General features: G+C 36.1%; 1 protein-coding gene across 6 annotated transcripts in view; it reads left to right on the forward strand.

The window, feature by feature from the left end:
* Positions 1 to 16,568, forward strand: part of CFAP20DC (CFAP20 domain containing) — a 249,301-nt gene that overhangs the window by 149,995 nt on the left and 82,738 nt on the right. For 4 of the 6 annotated variants that reach the window (XM_013053494.2, XM_013053496.2, XM_045078314.1 and 1 more), the window contains 5 exons: positions 3,786 to 3,922; positions 4,766 to 4,928; positions 6,480 to 6,596; positions 7,768 to 7,887; positions 10,291 to 10,625. In XM_013053494.2, the coding sequence (XP_012908948.2) occupies positions 3,786 to 3,922; positions 4,766 to 4,928; positions 6,480 to 6,596; positions 7,768 to 7,887; positions 10,291 to 10,625 (872 nt within the window). The remainder of the gene's footprint in view (positions 1 to 3,785; positions 3,923 to 4,765; positions 4,929 to 6,479; positions 6,597 to 7,767; positions 7,888 to 10,290; positions 10,626 to 16,568) is intronic. The other 2 variants (XM_013053495.2, XM_013053500.2) reach the window with 1 other exon arrangement.

Consider the following 16,568-nt stretch of genomic DNA (forward strand, 5'->3'; position numbering starts at 1 on the left):
CCTTCTCTCTCTCTCATCCCCCATAATCTTGGCAGTTGTCCAGTCCTGCCCAGTCTTCCTCCATTCACATAAAACCTGCAGATAGAATTTTCTTAAAATGAGAAATGAAATTCTTTCCATAATTAGAAATATTTGGTCATTTAATCCAACATCCCATTTGACTCATTACATTTAATGACTCATTCATTTTGCTCAGCAAGGATCTATCATTCCATGTCAGGTATCAGGCTAGTAATTCAGGGGTGACAAAATAGGCTACTGAATTTATATCTACTGAGCATACATTATCAGAGAATCCCACAAACACATGTAAAAGTACAATTTTAAAAGAATGAAATCTTGCCATTTGCAATGATGTGAATGGAACCAGAGGGTATTATGCTAAGGGAAATAAGTCAATCAAAGACAAATACCATGTGATTTCACTCATGTGTAGAATTTAAAAGACAAAACAGATGAACACAGGGGAAGGGAAGGAAAAATAAAGTAAGACAAAAACAGAGAGGGAGGCAAACCAGAAAAGTCTTAACTCTAGGACACAAAGTGAGGGTTGCTGGAGGGGAGGTGGATGGGGGGATGTGATAATTCAGTGATGGGCATTAAGGAGGACACTTGCTATAATGAGCACTGGGTGTTACCTGTTATGTTATATATACCGATGAATCACTAAATTCTGTCCCTGCAACTAATTATACACTATATGTTAACTGAATTTTTTTTTAAATTAAGTGCAATTTTAACAAGTTATAAGAAGGGAGGGTTACGGGAGTACCTATACTGGAAAAGCCTTCTAGCTATGGAGAACAGCACAAACAAATTAGATGGTAGGAAGGAAGAACTGAGGAAGCCAGTCTGTGGAGGGAGCAGAAAACGAGGGGTGAGAGGTGTGAACCGAAGTCAAACATGTAGGTTTTTGCAGCCACTGTAAGGATTCTTCTTAATCCTAAATGCAACAGGGAAGACATTGAAAAGTTTTAAGTGAGGGAAAGGAATGACTTGATCAGATGTATGTTTGCCTAAGACCACTCTGGCTACATTTTGGAGAGGACCTAGGACAGGAACCCAGCATCGACATGGGGAATCCTTTGAGAGGCTCTGTGATCATCTAGGAGAGGGATGCGGACTGCAGTGCTGACAGAGGAGATGGAGAGAAGTAGACATGGGTTGGCTGTGGAGAAGCTGAAGAGAGGAGTCAGGGATGACACCTGGATCCTAACTCTTCAAACTCCGTGGACTGTGGTGCCAGTCATTGGACCACGTTTTCCATTTGTAGCATCTTTGAGACCTGGAAGAGGAACTGAGAAAGAAAGCCACTAGATACAGGCATGGAGCTCAGAAGAGAGGACTAGGCCAGAAATAGAAAGCAGGAAGCCCTCTGGTGTCTGAATGTGCTTTACAACAGCCAGAATAACTTCCCAGACTTCTGCTTGGACATCTTCAAAGTGACAGAACATTCTCCACCACAATGACCACACATGCTTAATTAAAGAAAATTGTTCCTTATGTTGGACTAAAACCTTCAAGTCAGTTCTTCTCACTAGTTCTGATTTGGCCCTTTGGACAAATGGGATTTCTCTTCTATCTACCAGGGCTTCAAGAATTTGAAGAAAACTGAAACAGTGTGTCTCCTCACCACTTTGCCATCCCACCGCGTTAGATCTTCTTTCCAGCAAACATTCTTGCAGATCATGTCAGCAGTCTGGCCCTTGCCCATCTCTTCATCTTCATCTATTGCAGACATAAAACCAGACCCAGAAAACACCCATTTACGCACACATATTACTTCTACTCAGATCTAAACAAGTGGAGCTTTCTAAGCATGGTATGTTTTCACAAACTTTGGTGACTTTTCTCATGCCGTTGCAGAAAAGTTGTTTCTAACTCCACATGTAAAGTTATAGTTCTTTAGAAGAGGCTAAGGAGACCACCTAGCTAACTACAGGATTTTTTTCTGGAGAAAAGGTTAGACAGAAGTGGCCAGTAGCTCATCTATATCCAGGACTGTAGGACAAATATGGACTTACTCAGAGCCAACATCATATGATTCAAGTTGGTTCTGTCTTGCAGGGGGGAACAGCAGACTTTCTAGGTTGCAGGCAGTTTTTTGAATTAAGAGCCATTACCCTCACCTGCAGTCACAAAGAGCCCCACAGCCTTGTCCAATCAGGAGTTCCTTGGGCAGCCTTCCATAGGATCATTCAGAGACCCAGACTCCTTTCACCCAGGGGTTCCTCTCCAGGCCTTAAAGCCCTCCCCTGAATCTTCTGCATCTTGCCAAGAGATGCAGGAAGAGAGAGTATGGGGGATTATGTGGGAGGTTTTAGGGGCCAGGAAGTAGCTCACCCTTCTCACATTTCACTTCTCAGGTCTCATTAATAAGATATCAGTCACATGACCCATATAACTGCAGGGAAGGCTCAGAAATGTAATATAGCTGTGTGCCCAGAAGGGAAAAGCAGTAAGGTTTGGTAAAGCATACCTGCCTTATCCTGAAGGTGCTACCAGTTTGTTCTCTTTCTCCCCCCAAATTTTCAGTGATACCCTATCATCTGTCAAATTTAGAATAGGCTCCTAACAGTTTAAGGTTGTTTTCATTGTGACCCAAACCCATCCTTCCAGCTAAACTGGCAATTTTATTTTTCCCCCCAAGTGTACCCTACCAGTTCACTCTTTCTTTTCTCTGTGTACCCTACATCTTTTATCCCTGAAATATCATCAGTCATTCGGTCCATTCAAGAAGTCACTTACTCTTTTCTTTTTTTTTTTTTTCCCCATCATGGTAAGTGTACTCCCTACCCCCTATTTCACCCTTCCTGCCACCTGCCTCTCATCTGGTAACCATGAGTTTGTTCTAGAGTTAAGAGTCTGTTTCTTGGTTGTCCCTCTCTCTTTTTTTGTTTTGCCTCTTAAATTCCATGAGATGAATAAGATCATACTTGTTTCTGACTTGTTTCATTTCATATTATACTCCCTAGCTCCATCCATGTCCTTGCTAATGGCAAGATTTCATTCTTTTTATGGCTAAATATTCCATTATATATATGTACCACTTCTTCTTCATCTGTTCATCTATCACTGAACACTTGGGCTGCTCCCATAGTTTGGCTATTGTAAATAGTGCTGCAATAAACATAGAAGTACATGGAATGCTTTCCAATTAGTGTTTTTGTATTTTAGAGGTAAATATCCAGTAGTGTGATTACTGGATTATAGGGTAATTCTATTTTTAATTTTTTGAGGAACAAGAGGTCACTTTTCTGAATTTCCACTGCTCTGCTTTATGTTATGATTACCTGTTTACTTTTACTATCCCCTCCTTTGAGGACAAGTGATCTATCTTACCAATTTTGTGTCACTAAAAACTTCTAGGAAATGCTTAAGAGTGATCAACCACATGTTTGTTAATTGAGTTAAATATTTTTTTTTAATTATTTCCTTAAAGAGAAAATAAGATGTATTTTTTAGTAGCTTTTCTTTCTTTTCTTTTCTCTCTCTCTGAGGAAGAATATTTGTGGCATTTGTGTTTCTCAAATGATAGCATAAGAACCATTAAGGGGAATTTGTTAAAATTATAGATTACTATTGCACTTTCCCAAGATTCTAATTCTACGAACCTAGTAGATCTGATACTGGGCTCCAGTATCTGAATTTTTTCTAGGTGCCCTGTAGTGGAGAAGGAAGATTCAGATCACAGGATACCTGTATTGTACTTTCAGAAACATTGCAACATGGTGTTTGTCATGATGTCCATTAATGGACTATTATTTCCTTTTTGAACAAAACAGATCAGTTCATTAACAAGGGAACAGGTAATGTGCGCAACAGTAAAAATCAAGATGTTTGTCATATCGCCTTTGGATCCAGAGTTCTGGGACCACCTCCACTCTCTGGAAGAAGGAATAACATGAGAATATCCACTGAGGTAAGAGCAAGGTCTGAAGAGCTTGTCTCAGCATGAGGGGCATGGGAGAAGGGTTTTTTTTTTTCACAGTGCACCGGAAGGGGGTGGGGGTGGGGGGGATATGCCCAAAGCAGAAGACTTGAATAAATTTGGAACAGAGATTCTGGATTTTAAAAGAACTCAAACTGTTCTATTCTTGTCATGTCAACACAGTTAACATTTCTGAGTATTCTTTTGATCAAATATGTTAACAAAACTTAAAGGCAAATATATGTGAACACATTTTGTGGTCTCTGTCAAAGAGTTAGATCAGGGTCCCTGAGTGGCTCATTTGGTTAAGCAGCTGCCTTTGGATCAGGTCATGATCCCAGGGTGCTGGGATCCCAAGTCCCACATCAAGCTCCCTGCAGGGAGCCTACTTTTCCCTCTGCCCCTGCCTCTCATGAATAAATAAAATATTTTTAAAAAAGAAAAATAAAAAAGGAGTCAGATCTTCACCAGATACCTTACAACAAACAGATTCTCAAATGTTATATTTTTATTTTTAATTTCCTCTGAATGTCTGACACATGATTTTCAGTTTTAACTCCTACCTACTAAAGATGGAGTATAAGCACATTTTAATTTATGTGTCTAGAAGACTTGTTTGTCTTCTGTTTTGTCTCACATTATATTTCTCCTTCCATTTCTTTCTAATTTTCTGATATAATGTCCCTCTCCACCAACTTTCTAACCTTCTCATTTCCTCTAGTTTCTTTTCTCTCTTTTTATTTGTCCAAATATTATTAGTATCTGTAAATTCTACAGAAAATAAGTGCAATTCCTGTATTATAAGATGTGCAGATTAATTCCTCTCCCTTACAGACCGTAAGATCCATTGGGTCCAAAAATAACCGATCAGGCCAACAGTCTGTGGCCGAGGACTGTGTCAGCAGTGCAGAGATGTCAGCCTCACTGATGCCGGAGTCCGAGGAGCAAGCAGATAAAGAAAATATTCACCAAATAAAGCAGACCATACCTGTTCGTGGTAAGACTCATGCATAAGTGCCAACAGCTAGAGGAAAATAGAAATGTTCCTGTGAAGATAAATTTGAAGTCTAATTCTTGATTAGATCTTCACATCCAGAGAATTATCATTTAAAAATGAATAAGATGGTGGATATTGAAATCTGTTTAAAATTCTTATACATATATTCTGTTCTGGAACCTATCGTTCTCTCTCTCTTTTTTTAATACTTTATTTCTTTGTTTGTTTATTGTAGGCTATGTGGGGCTTGAACTCACGACCCTGAGATCAAGACCTGAGCTAAGATCAAGAGTTGAATGCTTAACCTGACCAAGCCACTCAGGCGCCCCAACTTTCAATTCTCTTTATAGTCTCTTTATTCCATTATTTCAAATTGCCATAGTATCCTGCATTTTTATTTTATGATGACTGGTGAGGAACTAACATAGCATTCTATAATTAACTAGATTTGGGGAACTTTACGTGTGTTTTAAATTTTCTTAATTTTATCTTTTAGTTAATCTCTTCCACTTGTAAAGTGCTTTTTATTTTCTCCTATTGATGCACAGAGAACCCTATTGGTGAGGAAGAGATTTTTATTCCATTTTGTAGATTGAGGGTTCATGGCTAACAGAGAGGTAAAGTGATTTGCAATTTGCAATCACTGGAAAGAATTGAGACCAGTACCAAAGTCTTACCACTCACTGTAATTTTTCCATCCTTGCATGTCTGACTTTCGTGAGAGTTGGAAAGGAAGGCATTTGGGTTCATTTTATTTGATTTAGAGATTAATGATAACTACAGACTATATTTCTCATATAGCACAAAACTGAGAGAAGTATGTAAATGCCACAGATGTTCAGTCCCAGCTCTATCACCATCTGTAAGACTTGATCAAAATTCCTAAACCCTGTGGGCCTCAGTTTCCTCATCTGTAAAATGCGGATAAAATTGCTACTGGCCCTAGTAGTAGTAATAAACAGTGATTGCTTCAAAGGGTCATTGTGAGGATTCAACAAGAAAAACCAGTCAAGCACATCATATTGTGCCAAGAAGTAAAGCATTACATAAATATTAGATGCTATGAATGCTGTTAATTATTATGATGATTATTATGCAGTTAAAGTACATTTAAGAATTCTTTTCCAGGTGTGATCACAGTTCTCCAGGATTCTTTTGGAAACTACCTTCCAAGCTGTTTATGAATTATACTTACCAACTTTCTCTTTCAAATGAAGCAATTATTTTTCTGTATTAGTGATCAGTTTCATTTTTTTGTATTTCTTAATATAGTGTATGTATAATTAACCATATTACCTGTTGCTCTCTGTAAGGTTAGATTACATGCATAAAATGTCTCAGTAATTTCAAAAGATATGATCCCAATAATGGAATAGGAATAATTACCTATTTCCCGTGAAAGAATAAGTTGTAATTTTGATACAGATTTATGTGATGCCACAATGATACCTGAACATTCTCATTATAGCTACAATTATATTTACTGAGTTATTTCAGACCATATAGTACTTTTTGTTTTTGCCTTTTGTTCATTGATATGAAATGTACCAGCCGATCTACATGTTATGCATCCACATCCCCCTCAAGAACCATCAGCAGATAAGAATAATAACAGGAGAAGATTACGGTTAAAAAGCACCAGCAGAGAAAGGACAGAGGCACACAGCGGTATGGCACTAATTCAATACTATCTTATATCTGTATATTATTCAGAGCAATGGAATCTCTCTCTGCAGGTTGTAAATTTCAAAGGATTACAAACCAATTCATTTAAAATATAAATGTCTTTTCTACAGGGATTATGGAAGTCAAATTTTCTGCAAAAGAATTGCTCTAGAGCCCTAACAGAGACTTGCTGGATTAAACAGACAGCACCTCAGAAGTAAAGGACTTCCCTACTTCTCCTCTCAAAGGCTGAATAAGCTTAAATTATTGTTTTTTAGAAACAGCCCAAATTTGATAGAGGAGGTTCCTGCCTGCAGACTTCACTAAAATTGAACTTAACTCATAATTTTTCATGTTTCATATGTATCTCCTTTTTAAACTGGGCCCTTTTCAAATATTTCAAATATATTTCAGATATATTTATCTGAGATATAGGGGAGGGTGTGTGTGTGTGTGTTTAACATTTGCTGTCTCTCCCTTTAGACTCCATGCTAATAGAGTGTAGGTTAAAATTTCAAGTATTCACAACCAATAAAGCATTAGTTTTATAATTAAAAATTACTTTTATTATAGTTATCCCTTTGAATATTGGATTTGAGGCATTTAAGTATAGATCTGTCTGCACATTCATTAATCTATCCTGAGTCAAGCCCAAAGTATATCATGTACGCATCTGTTAACATAATTTCTCAAAAATGTAGGGTTCTTAGGCTGAAATTCAGTTTGTTAGGATTCATGTTATTTTCATAAAATAATAGAAAAGTTAATTCTGTGTCCATTTTCTTAAAATGCTTAAGGAAAGTGCTTGGTTTAAAATTTTGAGTCAGGTTATGTAAGAACTGTAATGTAAAAAAAACACATTCTGTTTTATGTGGAACCAAAGGGAAAATAATATGGGTGATAGAATTCCTTTTATTGCATATTGTAAAACTTAAATCTAAAATGCCCCCATGCAAATATCAAGGAATTCAAAGATGACCCTCTACAAAAATGCAGCTGAGTTCATCTTTGAAACATTCTAGTGGAAAAGAAAAGAACTGCAGATAGTCTATATTACGACCTTTAAGGTATTCTTCAATAATCATGTAGAAAAGCACACCATGTTATTAGCATTCTTCCAAATGAATAAAAATCAAAAGAAATAACATCGTGGAAAATATTTATCCCAATAAAGGCAGTTCTTCAGGAAATAAGAGGAATGAAGATAAAGCAACAGTTGCCCTCAACAGCGGGTCCCAACAAAGCACAGAGATGAACCCCAGCTCTCCAGCACTGCAGTCTCCCGATCAAACAGGTTGGCACCTTCAGTGCACTTTAATTGTTAATAATTGATGAAATATCAATATGTTTAGCACTTCAAACCCAGTCATTTTGAGAAGTTGTGATACAGTCATTTGCTAATATCTATCATTTTGTGATAAATCTCCTTTTAACCCCAGTTGCATCTCAGACTTTAATGGATGAAAGGGCATTTTTATTTCCAAGTTTCAATCCACCAGTTATCATGCAGAAGGAAAGTTGAAACTGAAGTTTTCACAGGACTTTGTCACCATCCCCAAAGATAACCTATTGTTGCAAGTCTCCAGTCCTCTTTATAATGGAGATGGTTGGAGGGTAGAGTAGAGCATTGAGCCCATCAACGTATCTTCCCTAGCAGGTGTGTGGTACTTTTACAAAGGCGAATTGTTTTTGAGCAAGAGAAAAAGGAAAATAAATGAAAATTGTTTGTAGTTTGTCAGTCTTATTTATGCAATGTTGAAACCTTCATTAAAATGTTAGGCGCAATTAGTGTCTCTAGCATAAATCTGACTGTGTAGAAAAACTAATTAGATGTTTAGGTGATCATTCTTGCATTTATCTTGTTTGCTGCAATATTGTGATTACACAGTAATTTACATATTTTCCTAAGAAAACATACCAAATTATTCATTACAATTGATATGGAAATACTTGAGGTAAAACTACGAATTCCAAAAAAGCATGTGGTGGTGAGATAATTAGAGTTGATTTGGTGTAGAAACACTCCTTTTACCTTGACTTTTTGACAGTTAATAATAGGTTTGACCATAGGTCATATAAGTTGTTGAATTGCAAAATGAAGATTCCCAGTATCTTTTCCTCCAATTTTCTTTCTAAATCCATGTAGGTAATGCAGCCCATTGGTTTTTATAATCTTTTTCAACATTTATTTATTGATAAAGCATATACTGTGTTTACAAAACACCTGCTCTATGCTTAGCACCATGCAATAGGATTTGCTGTCCAAAAGAGGACAGCCCATTGAATCTGTTTATTTCACCCGCTAATGGTACACTGACTCCGGACCTTCCACAGTTGAATGTGGTCCAATGATGTAGATTCGGCCAGCTGTAGGCCACTTACCTACAGAAAATGTGAAAGCCTTGTCCCTTTCAGATTTTCCCTAAGAAATGTACATTTGTTACCCTTTTTATAAGCAAGTTCTATTATATAATGGTAGTCTTTAGAAACAAATACATTATGATGAATACGATTTTATTTGTGCCATTAATATTATTTTTATTAAAGGTCTTTTTGTTTGTTGCTTTGGTACTGGAGGTTTTAGAGTTTCAAGTCAGCAAATCTTAGATGTCTCTTGGTTACTTTTCTTGTGAAGTTAAATAGAGCAGGATTCAAGAGTCAGAGTAAAATTACCATGTCCACTTTGGTTCTCCTGAACACAGATTTTTTGTAAGATTTTCACCATTGTCATAGTGCTCAAAAAAAGTAAATTTTAAGGAAAATAGACTAAGTTGATAAAGTGCAACCTTTTCCTGCTGTCATTCTAAAGAAAATAAGCATGCTTTTAATGACAATCATTTTAATATTTGTCTGCTACATTTGCCTGGATTGTAGTTATAAAAATCTATCTCAATGTTGTATGAAAGATTAAAATCTTTTTACTGTGTTGTACATCTGAAACTAACAAAACGTGTGTCAACTAAATTTCAAAAAATTTTTAAAGTTCAGAATTTTTTTATAGTTTTGGTTAAAATATATCCCAGGGGTAGTTTAGAGTATTTTTAACCAAAACAAATAATATACAAAAAGATTTATATATCAAAACATTCTCTGCTATAATTAAAGATCTTTTTCACCCATCACATTAACAAATATTTCTGTGGATTTTCTATTACTGGAAAAGTCTGTTCAGTTAAGTCTATGAACTGTCCTGTTTCAGTCAGTGGAATGGAGAGGAAAACCCTGTTAACCTTTTCATGGTTTCCTCTCCTCCATGATTTGTAACCCAAACAATGCCCAGTTATTTTATTTAAAGAAACTTGTTAAATATTCCGCCCTCGTGCAGTTAAAAGAAGATATTAGTAACTCAAACCCTTTTAAACTTGGAAGATTTCCTCCCCCCATGGAATGTCAAATTAATGAGACTGCTATGAAGAACTTGCTGCAAGACAGGTGATAATTATTTCAGACTTATAAATTTCCTGGCCAGTGTTTCAACTCAGACCGAGCAGTGCAAATGAGTTGCCCGTAGCTTTAGGCACTGATCTATGAGTTAAATGTTCAGCAGGTTACAAGATGGTGGATAAATTGCATTCGTTGGCTTCTGCATTATTTGATAAATCTCAGTTGCAACCCAAGAAATTTTAACCTAACTACCTGCCTTAATAGAACACTGATGAACACTCCTCTAATTTTTGTCATCTTTCCCCAATGTCAGCAGATGAGTGGATATTTCCTGAAAATGATGATCGCATTTCCCATTTGGCATCCAGCAGACAGTCTCTCCTGGATGAAGACTCCTGCCACGCTTCACACATGTGGCTGGAGGCCAGCAAGGAAAGTGAACATGGCCAACTGGCAGAGGAAACCCAGGTTGTCCCGAAGGACATTTTCACCTTTTCATCAAGACCACGATCAGCGCCTCATGGAAAAACTCAGAACACGTCCCCAGAGGGGTGCCCATTTATTCTGGATCTAAAAGAGGATACCAGCCTGACAAGGAGAGACACTGAATCGGAGGAGGATTTTTACGGCCGTGACAGCAGCGAAGAGGTACACTGCTTGATGAGTGAAGTCGTTTTATAGCACAGTTGTTCCATTAGCTCCGATGAGCACTAAAACTAGTTGAGACGAAAGAGGGGGAATCAGCTGCTATTTATAAAAAGGCAGCAGATTGCATGTCAGTCGACAGTTGCCGCAGGTTGTTATGGAAACTCCATATTGCTGCCTTTTTTATTAAGTCAGCCAATTTCATTTTTAAAAATTTCATTTTTAATTGAAAACCAGTTTTGAGGTTGTTTTTGTTTTCTCATTTTATTTTTTGTTTCATAGAGTGAGAGAAATAACATGCGGTTTAGTAATATGATGGAGAGACCAGTAAAACACTGAGAACACATTGTTCTAGCTCTCTGGGGAGACTGCCACAGTGGCTAAGCACTCTGAATTGACGGCTTTCTGGCTTTCTCACTCCCCTGCCATCCCTCCACCTTAGACCTATTAGGACTCATTATTTTCCATATGGTCCCGGAATTTCAAGAGTTGTGCCAATTAAAGTTTAGATAATGAATCATGGATTAGTGCTGGGACTTGTCTTACCCTAGGTTTTCTGTTCACAATTATTTAGAATACAAATATAGTTTATAAGCTAGTAAATTCACATAAAGTTTAAAGAAAAACTTGTTATGAACCAAACAGAAAGTAGTTCTGAGACGTTTGTTTTAAACTTAATGTATTAGGAGGACTCTTTTCCCTCATACAAAATGAATTTATTTGTGAAATTCCTTCAGCTTTGTTCTTTAATGATAGGCATCCCTATATTCTGTGGAAAATAGTTATCTTAAAAGCAGGTTATAGTCAAGTTATGGTTTTGTAAAATTATACAAACCATTTATATGTCAAAATTAAATTATAAATTACTTATAGGTAATAAATATAAATATAGCAAATTATATACTAATTTAATTATTATGTAATAATAATTAGAATAACTTTTTGTATATACTTACAAAAAAAATTTTTAATAATTATAACTGATCAAGGATCCCCCTTGGACAGCAGGATATAGATAAGGTTCATTGCTCCTACCTTCAGAGACAGTTGAGAATATGATGAAATTGTTCAGGCAGTAATTATGGTTTTTTGCAACTTTTAATGAGTTTCCATAGCAAGGTGCATGGGGAAATCCTTCTTTTTATAATATCTTTGCCTTCTGAGCGTAGTGAAACTATTAGTCGTAACAAACATAAACCTACTACACATCCCTTTATGCCTAAGTAGTACTTTCAATGCCAACATTTTAAATGTTGCTCTGGACATCTTCATCCCTTTCACCCTGAATGACATTAAGATATAAAAACTAAAATAGACATTTGCCTTCAGCATCTACTACTGCCTCCATCCCAGCTGTCAATTCTTCTACAGTGTGAATAGGCTAATCTGATAAATTAATTCATACCATTTCATTAATGGGATAGTCCATCCCCTTCCCATATGCATTGCACCATCTTTCAGACCTAAACCAAAAGCATTCCTTTAATGGTGGAAATTTCAAGGCAAGTGGGAAATGTTAGTTCCTTCCCTGGAAAAGTTTGAGGAAACTTTTTACGAGAAACTGCCCTTTAAATATCATGAGATGAGGAACTTGACAAGAAACAATAGAGCTTCATGGGAAAATAAAGAATACTATTCTGAATATTTTAATTTGTTATCACTTGGTGTGCTGTCTTCTGCTACCAGCTACTCTACTTCTGACATCCTTCGCCATTTATTATGCAGACAAATTCTAATTACCAACTACATGAAATTGAAAATAAATATACCATGTATTACCCAAATTCTGAGTGGCATAGCTATCTGGGCACCCGTGAGCCAAGACCACCAAAATGACTAGTAGCATAGGGCTAGAGTCTATACTGGGACCATCTCATGGCTAACACCTGTCCTGGCCCACCTTTAGCTGGATGGAGCCCGCTAAGAGTGGCAGCCAGAGAGAAGGGCAGAAGCCTTGCCATTTGGGGTTTATTGTTAGAGGCAAAAACAATATACAAACCATGAAACAGAAAACAGACCAACAAAAAATGTTGGGTTTCACTTAAAGAAGTTCTAGAATTTATGGTGATCAAATTAGTCTTTAGGGAGCTTTTTTATTTAGTAATTTCTTCTCCTTAGGATTACTTATTTCATTTATTAATTGTGTAAGTCAATGGGAAATCAGATTAGCTATTTAAATGTTTATTTACATACAGTCTTTGAAGAAAAATCAGTTTAGTTAATTTAGGCATCCTTACTCTTGGTTGCGTTATTTTAGAATGTTATATCCTTAGAGTAGCAGAATTATACTTAAGGAAAACAATGTCATGTCAAAAATAATAGTGGACGAACAAGGATAATTACATTACTTACTATGCTTGAAGTTTTAACTTGTAGTGAAAGACTTCATTTGATGGCCAACCATTGAGTATTTTTAAAGGGAAATCAGATATATTCTATAGCCTGTAATCTATGAAAAATCAAATGTTATCGTGATAGCTAGAGGAAAAGTATACATAAAATAGTAAAAGCTAATTAAAATAAGCTTTCAGTGATACATTGATTTTGAAATTTAAGTTCCTCATCATTAATTCACATCTGAGCTCTTCATAGTATAAGAGCCTCAAAAGTATGAGTTTTCTTTTTTATTTCGCATTTGCTCTTGTCTTAGTCTTTGCTTTACTATATATTTTATTCCCTAGGCAGCCATGTATACTAATATTCCTGATACTCAATTAATTTTTAGTTTGTACTTCTTATTTGAAAAGCACACTATGGAAATATATAGCTATAAACTCAAGACTACCAGGTAAAATGAATTATCCTAGGAAAGCTATTAAAACAAAGTGCCTTTCCCACGATTCCAGCATCTGAAAGGAAAAAAAAAGCCTCTTTCTATTATCTCTTATTTTGTATTTTATGCCGTTATTCCCAACATGGCTTTGAGTATATGCCTGGTTTACAACTTGAAATAGTTAGCTTTATATTAATATTTTATTACTCCCCTAATTTAATTTTTCATCTAGAAATACTATCATGTTTTCCCCAAAGCTCTGGCTGTGTATCACATACTAAAGTACGTATTTGCAAGGCCAGATAATTTGTCCTGTATCACAATCCAGATTGGAACATTAAGCCAAAAAATTATCCATAGTTGGACATGAATTATGTGGACTTGACTACTCAGATCAAATTAGCTAGGACACTTCCAGATCTTCTCTCCATCTAATAACTCCTTGGAGGGCTGCAGAAGAGAAATTTACCAACAACAAAGTAAAAAGGACCCTTTTAATCCTCCTCTTCAGTTTTCCCTGCATTGTTGCTTTGAAGGCTTTTTGTTTTGTTTTGTTTTGTTTTTCTGGCACTCAGCAGTTTAGCTGTTTCATAGCATTTTTTTCCCCCACATAGTTTATATTTCTGGGTTAGTCTATAAACCATTCACCCCATATACTTGACTAGTGAATTTGAATTACTTTCTCACACACATGTACATGCATACAATAGAAAGACTATTTACTCCTCTTGAGGCTGCTTATATTTCTGTGTAGCCTTTTAAAAATTTTAAATGTCAATAACTGTGTTAGAAAAAAATGGAAGGACTCTTATTTTGAATATATTGCCTTGCAGTTTTGTTTCTATATGTAATGAATTACAACATAACATCCTCTAAACCTATCAGGCAGATTTAATATTTATTCTGGGTGAGAAATTTTTTAAGGCTGTTCACAGCTCTATATCTTTATTACTATCTTGTGAAGCTCTGTTCCTCTCTGCAAACGTCACAGGCCCCTTGGTTCTTGTGACTTGGCTCTTTGTTGTTATATGCAGGTAAAGAAGATTTTAAAACTCCTGTCTGCTTAGAATATCATTCTGCAGCTTCTGCTAGTAGATAAACATCTTGTGGATAAATATTTGGTTATGGATAGGAGTTTCCACAAGAAATCTTTAAAGTGTTATCAGCTAAAAGAGTATGAAGTCTTAAAGAAAAATATGTTTCTGTCTTAAACAATTAAGAATGTCATCATTTTCCCCAAATAGTCATGTGATGGTGTTTGCCCACCCCATAGAGTCCTTCTAACTTCTGCTATTCATCTGTCTGTAGAGCATCACTGACTAGAAGTAAAAATATTTACAAAATAATTTGTCCAACCCCTTTAATATCAAGCCTGCTGCAGGTTAGTTACTTGTCAGAAGCAGTTACATCTTCCTTTCTCATTTTCTTTCTTTATAAACTAGTAAAATGCATTATATGATACCACTATCAACTATCTTTGTCATCCAGAAAGAACTGTATTACTTTAATAGTTTCCTATAAAATTCAAGAGGTGGAAGTAGAAATACTTCTTGGGAATGGCTGTTAGGGAAGCCCTTTAAGATACATTTGAGTGGTCAATCTTGTTATCCTCAAAGAAGAAATGATTTTTTTCATTCTGTTATGACCAGCGTCTTTAGCCAAGTCTATGCAAATACTTGTGCCTTTTAGTTGACAGTGGAAGTATATACCTCTAATCATCTCTTTGGTCCCCTAGTGCCCATGTCCAGCTAAACGATGCTGTCAGTGCATGCATTTAGTCACTAAAACATTGGACAATAGTAAAGACTCCTGCTGACTCAATCTCAATTACAGATTCAAAACTGCCATCAAAAGTATGTTTGAATTATTACAGACATTTTTTTTCCCACAGAACTTTTAAGAATGTTCTATAAGACTTCTTTTCACAGTGAACTGAATTAAAAAATCAATTGAAATATAAATAAATAGAATCATCCACTTTTACAAAGGCTAAAACAGAGCTCTACCCTGACTCGCTCAACATTAAAGTTGTGGTACAAAGAGCCTGGGTCCCATCTGCTCCAAGTAGGTGGCCCTCAAGAGTCATTAAAATTATCTTTTTAAAATTACACTCAGCAAGAGCAATCCGTTTTATGCATCCAGAAATTATTGTCCAAATGCCCATCTGCATGTCGTTTTAAGAAACGTAGTTCAACAGAGGAAGTGCTGGCTCCTTGGGGAAATCATTCTCATCTTCAGCGTACATATGCTGTGCTACAGTTAATCAGGCAAACTCTATTGATGTTCCCAGCACTTGGGCGTGATTGAATATTTAACAAACAAATGCCTCTGTGCCCAGAAGACAAATGGTTTAAGAGATTTGGGACTTTTAAAAAAATATATCAAGTTAAATCAAAAGCATTTTGTGTTTGTTCTTCTGAGAAACAGATGAACAGACGATCGGAACGTGAAAATGGCATGACAATTTCTTTACCACTCTGACAAATTATATTCAATTGCTATACAGGTTTTCAGTAGTTAAATGATAAACCAGAGGGGGAAATGTGGTTGTTTTTCAATCAGGTCATAGTAAGCTTACTTTTAATGCATATAACAAATGCATATATTATATAAGAAAAAATTAAGCCAAGAGCATGTTGAGCCCAAAAATGTTACACATGTGGAATCAATAAACATCATCTATACATATATCATCTACTTTAGTAAGTCAAGAGTGTTGCTAAAGAAAGGAATAGAGTCTGCCAGTGTACCACGCCTAGAGAGTACAATACTAGGTTTCATTCTCTATTTCTTTCCTCTCCAAAAGAGAAGCCGTTCCAACTTAAGTCATAATATTGGTCTCGTTTATCTCTTGCCTTTCTCATTTATCCTAATTCTCCTTTTAGAATCTGGGATAAACCAGAATTGGTTCTGGGGCAGCCAAAGTAAACGAGCCTTTTATACTCTGTCCAGATTCTCCAGTTACTTATCTTTTCTTACTTTAAGTAGTAGCATAGAAACATATTACCTAGAAATGCAGTACAACCAAGAGAATGCTCACCAGGGAACACAGCTAAATCTGTCCTTCTCGGCTCATCTCCAGACCAGGGTATATCTTGGGAAAAATGTGAGATGAATGGCCATATACATCTCATGAATATTTCTTTGTGTATAATCATTGTTCATGCCAAGCA

Source organism: Mustela putorius, unplaced genomic scaffold (genome assembly GCF_011764305.1).
Source record: "Mustela putorius furo isolate JIRA1106 unplaced genomic scaffold, ASM1176430v1.1 tig00000095_pilon_pilon_pilon, whole genome shotgun sequence".
Lineage (NCBI taxonomy): Eukaryota > Metazoa > Chordata > Mammalia > Carnivora > Mustelidae > Mustela > Mustela putorius.